Raw genomic sequence first — 22,682 nt, forward strand, 5'->3', positions numbered from 1 at the left:
AAAGCGGCGATTTGGTTGGCCGAATCTTTGCTATGGGCTTCTCTGAGGCGAGTCCTTCTCTTCCCCCCCCCCCCAATGGCGCCTCGTTTCTGTCTTTCAAAGTGACCGTTGGTTGCCGGGACGGGGGAAGAGTGAGAGAGAGAGAGGAGCATGAGGCTTGGGCTGCGTGACTGAAGCAGCGGCCCCCTTATCCTCGCCTGCCTTCGCTCCCCGCTGAAGAGGCCGGTCAATTGCAGCGCATGCGCCGCTTTTTTGCGGACCCGACCTTCGCCAAAGGTTAGCAAAGGGCGGCGGGGAAGCGGCGGCCGTTCGCCTGCAGATGTGGCGGCGTTACTCGTCTCCGCCCCTAGGTGTCGCCCGCCGCAGCGGCTGCCTGCACGCCGTGCGATTAGAGCACGCGGCTTCCCTCAAGGGAATCCTGGGAACTGTGGTTCAAGAGTGCTGGGAGGTAGAACTCTCGAGTGTGAACTGCAGCTCCCAGGATTCCTTGTGGGAAGTACCTGTAGTGCGCTTTAGATAGTTGATGTGTACGCAGCCGATTGTACTAAACATAAATGCATGCATGTAATTTTTATTATGTTGTGCACTGCCCTGGTTTGCTTTAGGACATAGGGCAGTATACAAGAACTTTTATTTTTATTAGTCAGCCTACACAAGCCATCCTGAAACCCTTGGCAGGTTGGATTTTAAACCAGAGATGAAGGACCTGTGGCAGTCCAGAACCGGCTGGATTCCAGCCAAGACAGCATAATCGTTGGTCAGGAGTGATGGGAGTCACAGTCCCAACAACTGCAGGGCCACAGCAACCCCTGCCTTAATTGGAGCAGCTTTTCCAAGAGCTGGGCAATGGGGTGCCCTATGCTAAAAGTAAAGGGACCCCTGACCATTAGGTCCAGTCACGGACAACTCTGGGGTTGCGGCACTCATCTCACTTTATTGACCGAGGGAGCTTCTGGGTCATGTGGCCAGCATGACTAAGTTGCTTCTGGCAAACCAGAGCAGCGCACGGAAACGCCGTTTACCTTCCCACCAGAGCGTTACCTATTTTTCTACTTGCACTTTGACGCGCTTTTGAACTGCTAGGTTGGCAGGAGCAGGGACTGAGCAACGGGAGCTCACCCCGTTGCGGGGATTCGAACCGCCAACCTTCTGATCAGCAATCCCTAGGCTCAGTGGTTTAGACCACAGCACCACCCGCTTCCCTATGCTAGCACACTCCTAAAACGAAGTGTTTAGACCCATTGCCTATTGCAAGGGTTCAGCTTAGAAAGTATTGAGTTTTTGTAACTTTCTACTTGTATAATCCCTTCCTCCCTGAAGTTGAGAGCAGTCTTTTATCCTCACAACAAGCTAGGCTCTGAAATGGTGTCTTGCCCAGAACATCTAAGTCTGCTAATCTCCCTTACCCATACTAAAAGTATGCCATTCTGGGCAAAGAAAAACTTAAGTGAGGGCAATTACATCTGAGGGATTTTGGCTTTCCCATTTTCCAGCTTTTCCTCAACTCACAGGATCTTAGAATGATGTGTGTGGAGTTGCCAGATTGCCTCTCTTCCAGTAATTGCCAGGATGGAGATTTGTCCATTGTTCCCTTACATGGGGCCTCATGTAATGTATTTTCAGGCTTTTTTGTAGAATCCATGCTTGTGTAAAAACAACGCATACTCAGTGTTCATTTTTTAAAAACTGAAGATTCAAGTGCATTTTTTGTAAACTTAGTTTATTTATTTTAATACAATAAAGCCTTTCCACAGAGTCTTATTAGTCTTTTCCAATTTCTCTTGCCCTTAACATTTTTGACATTTATAACACATTACTGTAGCGTCTCTGTAAGCCTAGGTACGACATCTGGCTGTAGAATCTAACACCACTTACCGGTATCTGTAGTCTTCACACTATACGAAAACCTTCCTTTTCTTTGCTGAATGGCTGTCACCATGATTTGAACTTTATAATACTAGGAAGTTCGATTAACTTTATAATGCTATGAATGTAATGTAAAAGGGTAGTGAACCAACAGAATGTCTGGATAGTTCTTCAGTTGCCAAGCTACTTTAGAAGAAATAACATTTTAAAAGGCATCCTCCCATTTTTGCACAGTAAACCACACAAGGATTGTTAGACACCCAGAAAAGAACTTAACAGTTGTAAGGTCCCATTGGTCCCATTTCCCCTCTGAATTCAGTGGAACCTACTTCCTAGTAATTAGGATTGCAGCCCAATTCAATCTACATTTACATGGCAGCAAGTCCCACAAGTTTCAGTGGAATTGACTTGCGAGTAAGCATGCTCAGAACTGCAGCAGTTCTATTTTAAAGGAATGAGTACATCTAACATCTAGATGGGTTTGATTTTATTAGTGTGAGGCTACCGATGTGCTCTGATTAAGTATTAGGATGGTAAGGCTTGTTCTGTAATAATACAGAAAGTTCATACAAAAAAACACATTTCCCAAATAAAAAGTTTGACAGCAAAAGACAAAACCCCTTTCTATTACGATATGGACATATTATAGATACTTTCCCCACAGCTCTTGGGATGGAGAACATTTCCATCCTGTAGATTGCTGAAACCAAGCTCAGAGGTCACCTCCTGCAATGGCCTTGTTGAACAGCAAAGGGTTAGATGAGGGTGTTAAGTGCTGGTTGCGTGTGGCCGAAGTAGCAACCACCTTTTCCTCTGACACACCCGGCAAGAACTGTCTCATCTTGCACCACCTGACCTGCTATATTTGGCTCTTTGTTAAGAAAGTACTTGGCCCTTTGCCTGTGCAACAAAAACATCTGTTGCTTTTTTAGCTTCCTGGTATTTGATTTTCTCGCCTGTGCTGCCCCCTTCTGGTTCTTATCTTCCTATCCTTGCATTCCCCTCTGCCTGGTTCAAATAAACCTATTGATTGATTTAATAACACTTTCCTTCTGAAAGCACTCAAAGAATATATAAAATAAAAAGATGAGTAAATATGTTAAAATGTTCCACTTCCCTCCTGAGGGTTGATTTCACCCATTGAAGCTACTGGGGTGTGCTTCGAATTGTTGACGATACATTGGAGGACAATAGTATACTGTTAACTTCAAGAATAATCACATTATTGACTTTTAAATCCATTGGGACAAGGCTACTGCATAATAGACAGATTCAGCAAGCGGCATAGAGCACAAGTGTGTTATGTTGGGACACTGCAGTGGTAACCTTCATGTGGTGCTATGAGTATGGCAATCATGTTTGTATTTCCATCTGAAATATTAGAGGGTATGCATTTGGCTCTCCACTTTGTCTCCTTTCATTATACATTGGTGAGCCCCACCCCAACATCATTGGACAATTTGATATTCACAGAGGGTGTCTCCTTTAAGGGATTAAATTAACCAGGTCTCCTGACCATAGAGTTCCCTAGAACAGAGGTCGACAACCTATGGCCCTCCAAATTTTGGCTTCCTTTAATCTCAGACCATTAGCCTTACTGGCTGGGATCAATTGGCATTGACATCTTAACAACATCTGGAGGGCCACAAGTTCCCCATCCCTTCCCTACCATGTCATTCAGCCTTCCTGTTCTATTGAGAAAGCTTGGGTTTGGGTTTCAGTGCTCAAATCTCCCTAGATTTGACAGCAGGAGGAAGTGTGAGGATTCATCCTCTAGCAGTGGACCCAGAAGCTGCAGTGTCACACTTCCACATTCCAGACATTCCACTTGGTGGTCATCTGTCTCCCATCCTGTTCATGTTTTCCTGCCCCTCTCTGGTCTCAGCCTATGGCTAAAAGTCCCTAGCCTAGAATCTGCTATTATTTTCCAGACATCTGTACTTGCGTGCCCTCAATATGATCCTACACCTAAAAAATCTACAGACATGCCCACTGGGCTGAAAGTAGCAGTGCTGAATAGCTATAATGGTTAGAACTGTCGTTTTTATTAATGAAACTACGGACAAGCAACAGGTATACAACTTTTCAAGCTTTCCATGATAGTATGATGTTAGCATAGTTTCTGTATATGCAGTGAATAAGCATGGTGTTTACAATGGCTTCTCACTTTTACTTCTGAGTGCCGTTTCATTGGTGCTATGGTTTGCCAAGCAGAAAAATGGATAATCTATTTGGGTAGGGACCAGCCCTCTATGATCTAGGGCTTTCTCCTACCCTCCTCACATCACAAAAGCAGTGATGTGGAAATATTTTAAATACACGTGAAGCAGTCTTATACCCAGTCCGAATATTAGCCATCACCTGCTATCTGAACTTTTCAGCTAGAAATGCCATAAATTTAACCTTGGACCTCTGCATGAGAAGCAACATTTATTTATTTTCATTTATTAAATCTGAATACCATCCTTCATCTGAAGATCACAGGGCAGCTCACAGCATAAAAATACAAACTGAGAACACAAAATAACATAAAACAAAAACAAACCGATAACATCCCCCCTTCCCACAAAAACATTTACAAGGCCATAGAACGTTAATCAGGCAATGACCTGGTTGTAGCAAAAGCATGTTCTCAGCCCCTGAGCTATGGTCCATTCCTGAACCCATTCCTTTCCTCCCCTCAGTTCCTGAAATTTCTACCCTGTGTACGTTGAATGCACACCTGAGACCCGTAGGTAAATTTATGCAAAATCTCTGCTCTCAGATTATGATGATTTCTGGATGACAGCCTATGGTAGAGATGGAGAACATGGCCCTCCAGTTGTTGCTGGACTCAACTACCAGTCAACATGACTAGTGATCAGGGATGATGGAAGATGTAATCTAGCAAAGTCTGGAGTGCTACAGGCTCCCCACCCCTGTTCTATGGCCACTAAGTGTTGCAATAGTTTGGAGCCCAAATGGTATTAATTCAAGAGCAATTGGGGGAAGTGTGCATGTTTTAGGTTAGATGCCTTCAGTGGAGCCTCCTCCCTGACAGGGCCACCTTCTCTATGCCACTGTCACTGTTGCCAGTCAATTATCTTTCTCTGGGTCAGGTGGCTGGTGCCCACTGAGTGAAAGTCAGGGGAACCAGCAGTAGGAGCCAGAACCATCCCTGGCCAGGTGTAAAAAAAGAAAGCAGGCAGGTGGGAGCAGGCTCAAATTTGTGGGGTTGTGCCCCATTTGCCCTTATTGACCAGCTTTTCACTGCTGTAGGCCCAATCTGCTGTTCATTTTCCTTGTTCCTATCACAGCTGAGATAGCTCTATCACTCTGGGGGAATAAGTAGAAAGCCAGGAGGCTCTAAGGGTTGGCAGTGGGCTTTGAGATGAGAGACAAATCTCAGCAGGTGCCCAGGGGTGCCCATTCCTGATGCCCAACCCTCTCCAGAGAGTTCTGAGCTAGCTTCAGGATGAAATTATGGAACTAAATGTCACTACAATCTGGATCTGAACCAGAAAACGAATGCAATGCCCATCTTTTTAAAAGACATCATAAGTGATTCCAAGCATTTCCCTTTTGTTACAACAACAAAAGACAACTTAGATAGTCCATGTTCTTCCTGAGTCACAGTGTTCTAGCTCTCCTAAGTGCATTTCAGTTCCTGCCGTTGCATCTAGGGAAGAGCTGGAAAGCTGTGTGCATCTGCCAGGCTCTTGATGAAATGCAGAGAGTCTGTGCCAGTCACCAGCCTGTATTTGCTGCTGCATAAGCAGAACAGAATACTTTTAAGGTTTGATGGAGGCACGGATGCTCTCTTCCATCGGCACCATCCCTTCCACAGTGGTCTCTGTTGTTTGCCTGGAACACTTTCGACTGTCCTTTATGCTTTTCAAATTCTCAGAAAGGTGTTTTCTGAACTTTTTGGTGAGGAAGCAGTAAATGACAGGATCCAGAACGCAGTTGGCACCCAGGAGGAACAAGGTCACCTGATGGATGTGATCCCACCACCTTTTGCTCCTACAGCTTATATCCCATTTGCCCAGAACCATCAAGGTCCAGGGAAGGTCCACAATGTGGTGAGGCACGAAACATACCACAAACACAATCATGACAGTGCACACCAAATAGAGCGCCCTTTGCCTGATGTGGGCGCTCTTCCGAGCTTGAGGTTTTTGGGACAGCAGTGTTCGGATAATGGACGCATTGCATACCACGACAATCAGGAAGGTAATAAAGAAACAAATGCAAATGACGATGTGGGAGGCAAGGACAGGGATGTTACTGCTTTCTGGGTCATAGCGCTCAAAACAGCGTGTCACATGCCCCTCTTGGGTAGTGCCGCTGCCAAACAGGAAGTATGAAGAAGGGCCCGCGATCAGGACCCAGATAGCTATTGTGACATAGATGCCCCTTCTGCGCGTGGTAGACTGAGCTGCCGAAATGGGCTTCGTAACTGCTTGGTACCGATTGTACGTTATGACCCCCAGGAAGGCAACTGAGCAATAGGTGTTCACAAAGAATAAGTAACCAGCCAAGTTACACAAAAAGCTGGGCATGATCCAGTCTCCTCTGTAGTGGTAATATACGATCCACATTGGCAACGTGATCAGGAAGAGCAGGTCGGCTGTCGTCAAGCTGACCATGAATATCTTTATTTCGTTTAGTTTCTTCGTAGCATAAACCCGTGTGAAAAGCCACAGGACATAGCTGTTGGCTATAAAGCCCAGAATAAAAATGATGCTATAGTAGACAGTGAACAGGGTATATCTGAACTCGGAATCCACGTGGCAATCTTCCTTCGCAACGTGAAGCAATGAGAAGTTCTTACTTTCACCCTTTTGGGACATGGTTGCAGCAATCATGTTATTCTTTTAACAAAGACTGTTGTTGCTCTGTTTTTCTTATCCTGAAAAGAGAGAGAAGGAAATGAATAATACAAGAGGGAGACAACGTTTAGCAATGAAACACAATGCTTTGTATGCAGAAGTTCAATCCCTGACAGGGAGGTGGTTAACCCCCCTGCCCTGAGATGGGATGAATAAGCAAACTGGCATTTCAGTTCCCATTTCCATTTTTGATGGACTTTAACATCCCTAGCTTTAAAAAAAAGGTTTTTGAAAAGTGGGGGGTGGAAAGGAGATCTGGGGCCCAAATGAAAGGACCTGGAGTTTGGAGGCCCTAGACTAGCCCCTGCAATACCCCGGAATGGCACCACACCTGTTTCCGAACAGAATAATCATTTGACTTTTTCAGACTACACAGCTTGATTGTTCAACAGCTTCATTGACACTTTGTAAAGCAGTGTGACTGTGTTAAACTTCTTACTGCTTCCTAAGAGGAAGTGAAAGCTCTGTAGAGAAAAGAGACATCTGCAGAAGAGGATCTGTCCCTGTGAGATTGAGAAGTGCCCACAGGTCACATTAACCACAGAAAGAATTGTGTAATTTGCCAATGTTGTGTAGTAAAAATTATAATAATCCCCTGCTTAATTTGTTTGTGTTTTATTGAGAAAAAAACCAAGTGATTAAAACATGCCTGTGCTGTTGTTATTGTTATTATTATTATTTGTGAAAACAGCTATTTTTATGAGGCTTAATGCTGCAGTCCTATGCATGCTTATTTAGGAACAATAATTTATTATATTATTATATTATTACAGCATAAAACTGTAAATACATAGTATAATAAAAGTAAATTTAGTAGTTGTAAAAGAAAGAAAAGAAATACCACTGCCAACTCATCAATTAACTGGGTTTTAACATTTTAGGATTCTGCCTATCACAGGGTGCAAATTGAGTCTCAGGCTGAAAAAAAACCACATTCATTTTTCAGAGGATAGAATCATAGAGTTGGAAGGGATTCCAAGGGTCATCAAGTCCAACCCCCTGCAATGTAGGAATCTCTGCTAAAGCATCCATGACAGATAGCCATCCAACCTCTGTTTAAAAACCTTCAAGGAAGGAGAGTCCACAACCTCCCGAAGGAGTCTGTTCCACTGTCGAACAGCTCTCACTATCAGAAAGTTTTTCCCATATGTTCAGTCGGAATCTCCTTTCTTATAACTTGAAGTTCAAGTCCTACTCTCCAGAGCAGGAGAAATCTAGCGTTCTCCATCTTCCATGTGACAGCCCTTGAAATAATTGAAGATAGTTATCATATCTCCTTTCAGGTTACTCTTTTCCAGGCTAAACATACCCAGCTCCTTCAACCACTCCCCATAAGGCTTAATTTCCAGGCCCTCTTTCCCCATACATACTGGTACCTCTTTCCCCATACTACTGTTTCTGGTCAAACAGATTTGGTTGTGTGCTTTTTTTGTACAGTACGAAAGCCTGCAAAACTCATTTTGCCAAGGGGTGAAAATGATTTGAGTACAGTCATCACAAGCAACTCATCCACACTGGAGTTTAATGTGGATTTGAAGCTGCTTGTGTCTATATATTTTTTTCCGTTGTCCACGTAAAATGTCCTCCTGACCTCCCTGTTAATGTTAGATTTTCCCAATCTGCAGATAATCAGACCAGGAACAAAAATCTGATATAAACTGGAATATTACCCAGCTGTGGACATACTGAAGTGAACTATGCTGTGTGGACAGAGATTTTTACATGTGTGGTGGCAATTCTGTTGTCACACACCCTCTGCTTCCATTTTGCTTCCATCAGCCCAAAGTAAGGGATGTAGCCTGTCCTTTCCTGCTAGTTGTTGCGGAGCTTTGTTTTTATTCTTTTAGCAGAGCTCTTTTGTGGAAAACTACCGTTTGCCAAAATATCTGCGTTGAAAATAAAAATAACATTTACTCATGCAACTACAGGATGTCAGAAAGGAAGAACGGAAGACAGAAAGTGGCGGCATTCAATATAAGCAGCTCCAAATGCTTACTTGATTTGGAGTGGCTCATATTTATTTACTTATCTTTGACTGTTCTTTTGTGAGAATCTCATATATGGGAAAAACATCTTTTTAAAAAATGCGTAGTCACAGCTAAACAAATATCTGCATGCATGGCCAGCGGGCATCAACCAGGCATTGACTCCTGAGAAGACCACATTTGGACATTGCCTGATCACACATCCTGTGTGAGAAGAAGGGCAGGGCACATCCCACCTGCTACCTAATGGCAGAGAAGGAGCTTAGTTGTGGTACCTTAGGCAGAAGGAAGGAAGGGGAGACAAGAAGGATGTAAAAAGCACCAGAGGGAGGGGAGGAAGCCTAGTGGAGACACAGTGAACAGGCTGCTCAAGCTGAATGCCTAAATTAGATACCTCCACAGAAATTAAGTGGTCCTCACATTGGAGGTCGTCTTCAGGCTGTTCCTCTAAGCATCATGGGTTGTGGCCAAAGGGGTGAGACCAACAGCCCATGTTTATCTAGTCCCCCTGCATTCTGGGGAGGCATATATCTCATAGAATCATTGTGTTTGGACCTTGAGGATCAACCCCCTGCAATGCAGGAATGTGCAGCTGTCCCTTACTGGGAACCTGCAACCTTGGTGTTGTCAGCACCATGGTCTAACCAACTGAGCTATTCTGTGAGGCCTGGATTTAAGCGCTGCCTAGAGTAGTAATGTACGGAAGTGAGAGCTGGACCATCAAGAAGGCTGATCGCCGAAGAATTGATGCTTTTGAATTATGGTGCTGGAGGAGACTCTTGAGAGTCCCATGGACTGCAAGAAGATCAAACCTATCCATTCTCAAGGAAATCGGCCCTGAGTGCTCACTAGAAGGACAGATCCTGAAGTTGAGGCTCCAGTACTTTGGCCACCTCATGAGAAGAGAAGACTCCCTGGAAAAGACCCTGATGTTGGGAAAGATGGAGGGCACAAGGAGAAGGGGACGACAGAGGATGAGATGGTTGGACAGTGTTCTCGAAGCTACTAACATGAGTTTGGCCAAACTGCGGGAGGCAGTGAAGGATAGGCGTGCCTGGTGTGCTCTGGTCCATGGGGTCACGAAGAGTCGGACACGACTGAACGACTGAACAACAACAACAACAACAGAGAATTGATACAGAAGACCCCTGTCGACTTTGGGGAAGAGCCTCCCCTGGAATCCTGAGGCAGCTCTGGGCGGAATTGACTGTCCCTGGGGTTTGGGACTTACTCCTGAGGAGACAATATTGGAGAAAGGAGAGTTTGACACTGTGAAGAAAGCACAACACTGAAGTAGCCCTGAGAAGCAGAGGTCTGCTGAAGGACTTGGTGCCTGGAAGAATCTAGGCCTGAGGTGCAAGCTGATAAAATGAAGCTGCATTTCTGGAATAAAGAGTGACTTACATCTGAGCAGACATACATTGCTGCCTCTGTTTTGATCTCTTATGGAAGTCATGGTGCATGCCCCCTTTGAGGTTATCCTTCCCTGAGGGTCTGGCACAAATACCTGGGTGCATGCCCAGAACAGATCTCAGACTTGAGAAACTTAGGGAGGGTGGGGAACTGTTAACTTAGGGGAGGAGACAACATCCCGAATATATCCCAACCCAACAAGCGCCACCCACTAGTGTGGATGGGAAACATTGAGAGAGATTTCAGAGTCATAAAACTGAAGGTGCACGAACACACACATGAAAACCCTCGTGTGGACACAGCCTTAAACAAAGAAGGGTGTGAGAGAGTGTATTGTAGTAGTAAGAACAGCTTTGTATTTAAGCACCAACTTGATACCCACAGGTTAGAAGGAATTGCAAGCAGATGAATTATTGGAATTCTACACAGGTGGGAAGGCTGGGAAAGGATGGGCAGGGTGCTCTGTCTGTCCTCTGTGCCTCAACGCCCAAATGAAACAGGTTGCAAGTTAGTGACCACCTTCCCCTAACGGCCACGCTTTCTCTGGTTTGGCAAGGGGTTGATCATAGACACTTTCCCCTTATGGAAATTAACGCAGCATCCAAATTAAGAGGGATTAAATGGTCAGAGGTTCTCACCCTAAAGTATAAAGAATTTTTTCAGAAAGAAATCCAAGTTCATCCAATTGTTTCAATTTCCGATTCATGTGATCCCAGTGCAGTTCTGAATCTCTTTAGCCACCTTACAGCAAACCTTTCTGCCTTTTTTACATCACCTTCTCAAACGGTTATGCGAGCCCAATATAACTCAGGAGCTCCCTGGTATAACTCTGTATGTAAACAAGCCAAACTCCAACTGCGTTCAATATACAACGAATATAAAAACTCAGGCGCTTCCAGTTTACCACCTATATACTTTCAAGCCAAATCAGTCTATAAACAGACTCTGAAAATGGCAAAACGGGAGTGGCAGTCTACCCGTTGGCAAGCCTTGATCTTAGCTTCCAAATCCCGCAGAGCTAATGAATTCTGGTCACTAATTAACAGGAGAGTTAGGAAATATCCCTTGACTGTTACTCCGGCCCCTACTTGGGAACAGTTCCTGAGGAAATGTTTCTCACAGGCAGAGGCTCCAGTTCCCCATCTGGAGCACTTGTTCGAACACCTACCCAGATGGCCGCCCACAGATCCAGGCGAAATATCAGTCCTAATATCCCAGTTGAAAGTGGATAAGGCCCCTGGCTCTGACCTGGTTCCTGCAGAGGTCATTAAATCACATCCTGAGTGGTGGTCAGGAATCTTGGCCAAAACCTTTGACGCCATTAATGCTACTGGCTGTATTCCCAAGACATGGAAGGAAGCCATTATTATACCAATCTATAAAAAAGGTTCTCCTGCTGATCCAGGAAACTACCATTTTATCAGCCTCCTTTCGACTATAGGTGAAATTTATGCCCGCTTGTTGCTGTCTAAACTGTCTCAATGGGCAGAAGAATCCAACCTGATTGGCCATGAACAAGCGGGCTTTAGACCCAATCGTTCCACCATAGATCATGCCATAATCCTTTATCACCTTGCAAGGAAATACTCCTTCCCCAGTCGAGGACATTTATGCGCTGCCTTCATAGACCTGAAGGCAGCCTTCGACAGCATCCCCAGAACCATTCTATGGGAGAAATTGGCGAGGTGGGGCATTGATAAAAGGCTCCTTTGGCTCATGATCCAACTGCATGGTGGATCCTCTGCCAGAATTAGACTTACCCCCGCTGGTGACCTTACAAATGCGGTCCCGATAAATAAAGGAGTCCGACAAGGTTGTATATTAGCACCTTACCTTTTCAACCTGTTTGTCAGTGATATGAGAGAGCCTCTAAGCGAGTCGCACGCTTACATCCACGCCCCCCACATCGCAAACTACCGCTGTCCGCTGCTTCTATATGCAGATGATGCGGTGATCCTTTCTTACTCAAGGGTTGGTCTATGTAGGGCGTTAAAGATCTTTACTGCTTACTGTCAATCTAACCAATTGTCCATCAACCATTCAAAATCCAAAGTTGTAGAAGTCGGAAACTTTTTCAGTGGAAGCTTGGTGGAGTAAAAATAGATCAAGTTTTTAAGTTCCAATATTTAGGGATTGCCTTTCAATATAATCTGAGCTGGAAATCCCAAGTTCAACAACTACTTATCAAGGGTAAAACTCTATCTCATGCACTTCTCCAGTTCTTTTTCTCAGATGGAGCCCTACACGTGCCCTCGGCTTTAAAGGTGTACAATGCAAAAGTTATTACCACTCTTACTTATGCTGCTCCGCTTTGGGCAGCTCTGGTAAATCCGGCCCCGCTGGAGGTGCTGCAAAATCAGTTTCTTCGCCGGCTTTTAAAACTCCCTACGTGTGTCAGTAATGCAGCTATACGACTAGAACTGAAGATTCCTTCACTAGAGACTCTCTTATGGAAACGAATTTTCATCTACTGGTTAACTCTTTGGCATAGATTACCTAGCCATTATCTCGTCCAATGTCTTTGGCGTGACGAATTTGCAAACCCTTGGATTGGGAAAATCCACGCCAAACTTCTGTCTTTTGGAATCTCTCCTTTAGACTCGCTTAACTTAGACCCTGCTTCGGCAAAAAGATTAATCAAACAAAGACTGGACGATTTGGAGCTACAGCATAATCATATGCTGGGTGGGGGTGTCTGCTCGCCTCGGAATTTTGGAGTTGTTCCATTACATCATGTCCCTCTATACCTATCCTCCCTCTCCACTGCTGGGCACCGATTCGCTTTCACCAAAGCGAGGTTTAATGTTTTCCCTTCTAATGTCCTGAGACATTGATTTTCCAAGGGCTTAGTTTACGCCTTTTGTGATTGCGATAAAAAGTCGACGGAATCTCTCCATCATATAATCTTTATTTGTCCCCTGCATAGTGAGGCTCGGGCAAAGTTACTAAGACCAATAACTCAGAAACTTACAGGTGCACCAGCTGAGTCACACCTTGCCTTATGCCTGCAAGACAATGATTCCTATACAACCTTGCAGGTGGCAAGGTTTTTAAACTCTGTCATATCTCAAAAAAGGCGCTGTGGCCAACTACACGACCACTAATACTTTTGTTTTCTGCTCCTTGGTTGCAATTTTAAAACTTGTATTTGTGCTGTGGTTTGATTCCCTATGACTCCAAGGTCTATGGCATGCTGTAAATTTATGTTATATATTCCATATTTTATGTTTTTATGGGCTTATAGCCGCAATAAATTTGAATTTGAATTTGAAACAGGTTGTTGGAGGAAGGACTGAACAGGGGCAGATATTGGTCTTTCAGATTTCAGTGGCACCCTGTGCAAGGCCTTCCATTCTGCTCAGTTCACCAGCTCATAGTTGCAACACCCTGTGGCACCCCCTGGGCTCAGCGCCCAGTGCCGTTGGGACTGGTTGCACTACCATAAATCTGACTGGACTGGACTCACTCTCCCCTTTTTGCCAGCTCCCAGCAGGGTAGTAAAAAAAGCAAAAAATGCAGGCTAGTAACCATATTCAGAAGTCTGGGCTACAGTGCCAGATTAGGATGGGTGTTGCATGGGCCCAAATCCTTATTCAGCTATTATGAAGATCTCATTGGTAGACTTGGGGCAAGTCTCTTATTATCTATCTAGCTCCTTGATCTACTTTGCAAGATTGGTGTTAGAATTTTAAAGAAAAAAAGGAGGGGGGGAAGAGACCCACAAACACTTCCCTGTTCTCCTTGGAGGAAGGGTGGTGAATTAGAGTAATAAGTAACTAAGTGGAAAATAGAGAAGTTTGTGCCCTTATTTGGCCCTGGCATGAAATATTTTTAATGTGTGTTTTGGGGTTGTTGTTTTTTGCTGGTAAGCTCCTATTTCTTCAGTTCTGTTGCTTGGAAAGAGGAAGTGGAACCACAAACACCTTTTTCTTTCTTAGAACTCTGAGCTTCCTCCTCTCACAGTCATTTTTACCACTTTTTCCAGATAAGGTCATCTGCCCATTAACTTTGTTCCATGCTCCTTGATTAACTTTGGAAGCCTTTTTCACTTTGGGTGTCTCTTGTCCTTTACAGTAGGGATGAGGAACCTCAGGCCTGAGCAAGACAGAGCAAGTCATTTTGCTGCTTGAGACAAAATGGCACTGACTAGGGATGGGAGGGGAGAGTTAAATTTGGTATGCATTTAAAGCCTAATCTTATCAAATCCAAACTTTTCAAAACAATGTAACAACTGAAACACAGCTATCCTTCAAAATTCACACTTATCAGAATTTTGCAATTCAGTTCTCCAGCCAAACAGTGTTTGCAAAAATGCATCTACTAGTGGAAACGTCTTGCAAAACTATGTACATAAAGCAAAACTGCATATAAACTGTTTATTAGGAGAAACTCACACAAAAATGCTGATTAATTTTCATGAGGATTTTTTTAAAATCACAAATAGCTGCAAAATGTAGAGAACTGAATTTAAGATTGGGAAAATGAGAAAATGAGAGAACTGAAATTGGCAGATCCTTCCATCCCTGGCACCCACACACCCATTCCATTTCATGTACAGCATACTTCCTTCAAAACTGCACCCAAGTGCAGCAGTTCACATTTAAAAGTGAACCTCACTAATATGCATTTCCCAAAACAATATGAGAACCAAATCTGTTGAAATTCGCACTTTGCAATGCAGTTCTCTAGTGAAATGTTGTGTACAAAAATGCACATACAAATATGTGTTCATTGGGAGAAATATACTGTAGAAGGCTGGTGAGTTCTCATGGGAAGTTTAAAAATAATAATTCACAAGCTGATGTGGATATGTGGAGAACCGAGCTTAAGAATGGGGAGAAAACGGGGATAGAAACCAAAATTGATAGATTCGCACATCCCTGAATTCTGAGGGTGCTTCCTTACAAGCTAAGTCTATCCAAATCAATGGAACTTCAGAGAAAAAAAATGTTTAGCATGGGAGTGTGAATACAGTGTCATTTCTCTTTCAGAAGTCTTAAAATGTGAGACAAATCTTCCTTCCCTTCTCTGCTCTCCCTCCCCTTGTCTCATCATCACCACCATAATTGTATTTTGGCCCTTCTCTTCCCACTCTAGAATTTGTTCTCCAGGTGCTGATAACTCCAGGTTGCCTCCACCCCCATCTCTCCCTCCTTCGAGTTATTTATCTTTAAACAAGGCTTGGACTGAACAGTCCTACAGATAAAAATAATGTCAAGGGGGGCACATGAGCACACCAAAGATACTTCTGAGGGAATAATTTGGTAGAATAATGCCTGCAGGTCCTCTTATCCCTCCACACAAGTTCAAAAGGCTGGAGACTTTATTTCTATTTTTTTATTTAAATGAAGATTGGATGTTTGGCACATTGCTGAGGGGACTAGTCCGTCACATGCCCACCCACCTCAGTAGGTACAGCTCTGCAATACGCTGAAAGGAAGTTTAAACACCCTATCTGCGGACGCACCAAACATTTAAACCGCATAAATTCTCCTTGCCCAATAATCCTGGGAGCTCTACTTTGTCCATCACAGAACTACAATTCCCAACACCCTTTACAAACCATAGTTCCCAGGATTCTTTGGCAAGGGGGAATCATGTGTTTCAAATACGTTGTGTGCATGCAGCCTCCAGCTCATAGACGTAGCATAGGTAGCCAGCATTCTCGGGCAGCAGAACTCAGTCAGGGCCCACCTTGACAATGCTATTGGGTTGTTGTTTTTACCCCTCTCCCTGCCCTCCTGCCAGACAATGGTAGGTGGCTGAGAAGCCGCCATTTCAAAGTGTCCACAGCATGCACAGCCTTACCTGGCGTTGCCATGGATTGAACCTAGGACCTTCTGTATGCAAAGCAGATGCTCTGTCCCTGAGACATGGCTGGCCCCCTGCCCTCTCTTGGACTGAGTGAGTCACCATGTGAGCAGTGACAGGAACAACCTCAGCTCACCCCACCCGTTCTCAATGGACAGTTATTCAGACTGGACCCAGAGGAAGAGGGCAATCTTAGGATCGCAGGGACAGCAGCAGCAGCAGGAGGAGGAGGAGGAGGAGGAGGAGGAGGCGGAGAAGAAGAAGAAGAAGAAGAAGAAGAAGAAGAAGAAGAAGAAGAAGAAGAAGAAGAAGAAGAGTTTGGATTTGATATCCCACTTTATCACTACCCGAAGGAGTCTCAAAGCGGCTAACATTCTCCTTTCCCTTCCTCCCCCACAACAAACACTCTGTGAGGTGAGTGGGGCTGAGAGACTTCAGAGAAGTGTGACTAGCCCAAGGTCACCCAGCAGCTGCATGTGGAGGAGCGGAGATGCAAACCCGGTTCACCAGATTACGAGTCTACTGCAAGGAGGGGAACAACCAGGGAGGGACCCCCTGAGTGCATCACCATCACCACTGCTATTATTATTATTATTATTATTATTATTATTATTATTTTCAAAACCTTTTACTTCTACCAGAAGAAGCATACCAAAAAAGAGAATTTTTGCATTTGTAATTGACCATATCAAAATACACAACATTATTAAGCATACACACAGACACACACTCCATTTGGTGAAAATAATCTTATATTTACACCTCAAACACTATGATATTACACTTATAAACCTCTTTTAGCCATTGTAAGAGAAAGTAGTCCATTCAGCCTCTGGATATTCTCAGTTCCCTTTTTTATGTAACTGGTTAGTAAACGCCATTTGCCAAGTTGCTATTGATATTTTCCTCTGTTCTTTAGCATAGTTGCTAATGTAATCAACTTTAATTGCTCACCATTTTCCCTCGTTATATCTGATTTGTATGGTTTATGGGCTTTAGCATACATCATCAACCTTGTAGTACTTACTATGTGTAGGATTTGAATTTTATATGCTTGTAATGGTTAATCCTTGACACAGTTTAAGAGACAAATTAAAGGGTCCAATGGAAGCCTGACCTGAACAACAATAATAATTACTTTAACATTATTAAATATCATTATCATCACCATTATTTCTTCTGAACCAATTTTAATATTAATTGCAGAAACAAGGTCTGAGACCTAGTGGTGAGGGGTAGGAAAGAAATCAAAATATAATCACAATCACAACAATAATTGTACTTGTTGTTCAATGGGAATGCAGTGTTGTGCGTGCAACCAAGCTCCTCTGAGCATTTTGGTAAAGGAACCTGGGCTGTGCAATCAGAAGATGTTCCCAGCAAACGCCCTAAGAATTGCATCTGTAAGAGCAGCCTCCACTTACCAGAGTCTAGAGGAAGGATATTCTCCACTGAATCCAAGTTGATGGAGGGAGTTCATCAATTGGTGAGTCTTGGGTACTTGCGAACGAACCCTCTGCCAGCCTGAAGTTTGAGGCTCCTTGCCACGCTGCCAACTTCCACAAACCGGAAGGACCCCACAAGAGGCACCTGTGTAGTCATTGGGAGTGAAGAAACAACGGGTGTCATCACTGCCACCAAGGAAACGCAATGTTGAGTAAGGCTAAGAGGAAGACAATTAACTGCAAGAGGGCGGGAGAGCCACGACAAGCCATTGCTAACCTAGATTATCTTCTGAAATGCTCTTGTGACCGAGCCACGGTCTGTCTGCTACCAAAGCTCCAGGGAAAGAGCTTCTCGTTATCATTAGTCATAAATCTAATGACAACGTTTAATGACTTCCTTCCAGTAAGCACAGAAAGCCATCGCCCCAAAGCTGCACGGACTCCTTCATCTGGCCTTTGCAAGTGAAACGTCACTTTGCAGCAGGCGGAGAACCTCTCTCCCCACCCCCAGCTGCCCTTGGAGTGGCACACTTTCGCCTGCAACAACACGCTTTTCTCACAACAATCTCAGCCACTTCAGAGGGTAGGACTGAAATGGAACCAGTAAAAAATGATGCAATGTTCACAAGGCTTCCTGACAGATATTGGAGAGGGTCAGAAGCAGGGCACATATCTCCTGCACTGGATCATACCTCTCTGTACACAGGATGTCAGCAACATTTTTCAGTCTCATTTTTTTTGATCTCAAGATCAGTTCTTCACATTTCAACACCAGTTTGTGATTTCCCCCCTTTAAAGTCCTCCTCATCAGCATTTAATTGCAAATTTCCCCAAATATACACATTTTTGTAGAAATGCACATTCCTGCAGGGCAATTTTCTTTAGTATAATGCTCTTTTGAATGTTACTTTCACTAATATATGCATTTTAATGCACACTTTAAGGGCCGCAGGTGGCGCTGTGGGTTAAACCACAGAGCCTAGGGCTTGCTGATCAGAAGGTCAGCGGTTTGAATCCCCTCGATGGGGTGAGCTCCCGTTGCTCGGTCCCAGCTCCTGCCCACCTAGCAGTTCGAAAGCATGTCAAAGTGCAAGTAGATAAATAGGTACCACTTCGGCGGGAAGGTAAACAGTGTTTCCGTGCACTGCTCTGGTTCACCAGAAGTGGCTTTGTCATGCTGGCCACATGACCCGGAAGCTGTACACTGGCTCCCTCGGCCAGTAATGCGAGATGAGCAACGCAACCCCAGAGTCAGACACGACTGGACCTAACAGTCAGGGGTCCCTTTACCTTTACCTTTTATGCACATTTTACCATAGTGTATGCATTTTTGTACACATTACTTGACTGGGTAATTTCATTGCCAAATTCAAAGAAGTGCGAAGTTAGAAGTTTGGCTCTGTTTCCGCCTATGTATTGTTTCAGAAAGTGTTCATCTTTAAATGCAAATGGAATCAAATTTCTCTCCCATCCCTGTTCAATAATAGACAACATGTGGGTTTCTTGATGTTATATTGGACCACAACTCCCATCATCCCTGCTAATTGGTCATACTGGCTAAGGTTGGTGGGAGTTGTAGTCCAACAACAAAAGTGCCAGCCCCCCCAAAAAAGTTAATGAGCAATGCCATTCAATTGGTGTGCATGTGCTACATTTGCAGGTTGGGACTTATCTGGGCCCCCAATATTTTATTCGATAGCAACCTTGCTCACTGCCCCATTTGCTGGTGATCAATACAATAGCAACAAGCCTTCTAAAGCCCCAAACAACCTTGCCCCTGTATAGCTGAAGGAGCGTCTCCAGCCCCATCATTCAACCTACACTGAAGTCCAGCTCCGAGGGCCTTCTGGCAGTTCCCTCATTGTGAAAAGTGAAGTTACAGGGAACCAGGCAGAGGGGCTTCTCGGCCGTGGTGCTCACCCTGTTGAACACCCTTGCAGCAGTTGTCAAGGAGATAAATAACTAGACAACTTTTAGAAGACATCTGAAGGCAGCCCTGTATAGGGAAGTTTTTAATTTCTGATGTTTGATTGTATTTTTTATATTTTGTTGGAAGTAGCCCAGAGGGTCTGGCGAAACCTAGTCAGATGGGTGGGGTATAAGTAACTTATTATTATTATTGAAACAAAATAGAAAATTCTTTCCAGTAGCACCTTAGAGACCAACTGAGTTTGTTCTTGGTATGAGCTTTCGTGTGCATGCACACTTCTTCAGATACCTTCAGATATTATTATTATTATTATTATTATTATTATTATTATTATTATTATTATTATTATCGTCATCATTATTCCCCATGCCCCCAACAAACAGAATTCTGTGCTATCTTGCATGAAAGTACAATGCTATGTGTTGTGAGAGCTACTAGGCCAAAGAACTCTGGAGGATGAGAATGACCATAATTTGACTTATCACCAAGTCTGGATGTGCTTGAAACTTCAGGGCGGCCGGATATGAAAACAGATCAAAACCTTAACACCACTGCTGAATAGGGCTCTGAATCATCAGGAGACCTTGTTTCTGCAATTTCCTTCTGATCTCAACAAACCTGTTCACCCCACACAGTCCTGCATCAACTAATTGCATAATACCTTCTCTCCGCACAAGAAAAAGTTGTATGATATAAATTACATCATTGCCAATGGGGTGTAAAATAAAGGGTTAAGCAGGCATGAAGAGACCAGGGATGATAATTGGAAATAATAATAGTAATAGTAGTAGTAGTAGTAGTAGTAATAATAATAATAATAATAATAATAATAATAATAATTTATACCTTGCGCATCTGGCTGAGCTTCCCCAGCGACTTGGGCGGCTTCCAACAAAAATTAAAATACAATAATCAATCAAACATTAAAAGCTTCTCTAAACAGGGCTGCCTTCAGATGTCTTCTAAAAGTCTGGTAGTTGTTGTTCTCTTTGACATCTGGTGGGAGGGCATTCCACAGGGTGGGTGCCACTACTGAGATGGCCCTCTGCCTGGTTTCCTGTAGCTTGGCTTCTGCAGTGAGGCAACCACCAGAAGGCGCTCAGAGCTGGACCTCAGTGTCTGGGCTGAACAATGGGGGTGGAGATGCTCCTTCAGGTATACTGGGCCAAGGCCATTTAGGGCTTTAAAGGTCAACACCAACATTTTGAATTGTGCTCAGAAACGTACTGGGAGCCAATGTAGGTCTTTCAGGACCGGTGTTATATGGTCTCAGTGGCGACTCCCAGTCACCAGTCTAGCTGCCAAATTCTGTATTTCTGGGTCACCTTCAAAGGTAGCTCCATGTAGAGCGCATTGCAGTAGTCCAAGCTGGAGATAACTAGAGCATGCACCATTCTGGCGAGACAGTCTGCGGCTCCAAGGTGCATGAAGACAGGTGGTGGTGGTAACTCTGCCTTGATTAGAGGTGCTAATGCAGGGGCAGGGAACCTGTGGCCCTCCAGATGTTGTTAGACCACAACATCCATCAACCTCACCCACCATGGCCAGTAGTGAGGGATGATGGGAGTTGTAGTCCAACAATATATGGAGGGCTCTAGGTTCCTCCACTTCTTCTCTAAATGCAACAGAGTCTAAAAGAAGAAAACCAATGATTTTGAATTCCATATGAAATAAATAAACACAAGGGAATGGGTGTAGGGGACGTGAGTGAAATCACCTCCCCTTCCCCCAACATGATAGATTCCCAGATTATCCCTGTACCTCCTCTTGATTTAGGATAGACCAGGAAACATTTCCATCCAAGTTGTGTTCATCCTACAATGAACTACTTAGATATTTTTCTTACTCTACAAACATCACTGTGCTTGACTGTGATTGCAACAAGTGAAGTCTACTCTTTAAGGTTCACTCACCAAATGTTGCTCATTCCGCATGCAAAAGGGGTTCAACAGGTAACTGACCCAGTTAATTGCAACAGGGGCAGGGCCCATGGAGGGTGTCTTGCCTGAGGGCCCTCCAAAACATGGAGCTGCCACTGGTACTCATGTTCTATTTACAATGCACACACACACACACACACACACACACACACAATTACATGTGGAAATAAGTGTCTCTGGGAGAGTAGTAATCATAATCAAGAAACATTGGAAGCCACCTTGTATTGAGTCAGACCAATTGGTCCATTGAGCTATATATAGACTACCTTGACTGGCTGTCCAAGGTTTCCAATAAGGAGTCTTTCCAGATGCCTGGAATTGAATCAGTAACCTTTTGCATGCAAAGCAGATGCTCTACCATATGAGAACAAAAAACCAGCCCTTCTTCGAAAACTATCCCAATTTTTTGATAGTTCTCCAGTCAACATTTGCCAAAAATGCATATGTTCAGGGAAAGTGCACATAAAATTTAACAAATTAGTTAAAATAATAGACAAAAATGCATTGCGTTAGGAAATGTCGTTTGCAAAAGTTGTGTGTATATTAGTCACAAAAATGTGTTTCTTAGGAGAATTTCTCACAAACATGCTGAGAATTTTCATGAGGATTTTCTCTTTTTTTAAAGCAAAGTGCAGCAGGAATGTAGAGAACTGAATTTAAGAATGGAAAAATGAGAAACCGAGAGAACCAAAATTGACAGTCTTCCATCCCTTCTGAGGAGGCAACTCTTCATATGTGACATAAATAGTTCATTGTTATGTTCAACAATATGCACATCCTGGCTTTTCTCTGCTCGGCACATCTTATGCAAAGGCCAGGGGTCTGTGCGCGCAAGCTGGTTGTACCAGAACTTAAAAGAGTAAGCTCAATAAAAGCCTGAAGTACAAAATGCCTTTTCTGTCCCAGCACCCTCCTCCTAAAACATTTGATAACTCTGAACTGGGGGTTTTAGAGTGAGGGAATAATAATAATTAGAAAAATCCTCTTTACTCTCTTCGCATCTTTAACCATTTGAATCTCTATCATGCCAGCAACTGATAGAGAGTAAGAAAAGAGACCCCTGTCAGGGAAGGAGGCCTCCGCTACTAGCCCTCACAAGTCTGAGACTCAGGAGGAGCCAGTGGAAACCATAAATTGCCTAAAGTTACACTTAACCGCCCAGGAAGGTGCCCCACTCAAGGGGGTTACATGTTTTAGGGCTCCATAACACTCTGACTGACCCCACTTCCTACCTTCGGATCTCTCAGATTCATACAAATGTATTCCATCAGAGAACATTGCTCTTCACAAATGTGACTGTTAGGCAAAATTACACGTGAATGTGTGCATATTAGGATAAATTGACACAAAGTGCCGGTGAATTTTCATGAGGACTTAAAAAATAAATAAATGCGGAAATGTGGAGATTGAACTTAAGGCTT

At 43.9% G+C, this 22,682-nt stretch overlaps 1 protein-coding gene across 1 annotated transcript; it reads right to left on the minus strand.

The window, feature by feature from the left end:
• Nucleotides 1-4,406: 4,406 nt before the first annotated feature.
• PTAFR (platelet activating factor receptor) lies at nucleotides 4,407-17,883 on the minus strand. Its single transcript, XM_033158043.1, has 2 exons — nucleotides 17,371-17,883; nucleotides 4,407-6,757 (listed from the first exon to the last, which is right to left on the minus strand). Exon 2 carries the CDS (start codon nucleotides 6,711-6,713, stop codon nucleotides 5,637-5,639), a length of 1,077 nt encoding a protein of 358 aa, XP_033013934.1. The 5' UTR covers nucleotides 6,714-6,757; nucleotides 17,371-17,883; the 3' UTR covers nucleotides 4,407-5,636.
• Between the last annotated feature and the right edge of the window lie 4,799 nt (nucleotides 17,884-22,682).

The sequence above is a fragment of the Lacerta agilis genome, chromosome 8, assembly GCF_009819535.1.
Source record: "Lacerta agilis isolate rLacAgi1 chromosome 8, rLacAgi1.pri, whole genome shotgun sequence".
Classification (NCBI taxonomy): Eukaryota; Metazoa; Chordata; class Lepidosauria; order Squamata; family Lacertidae; genus Lacerta; species Lacerta agilis.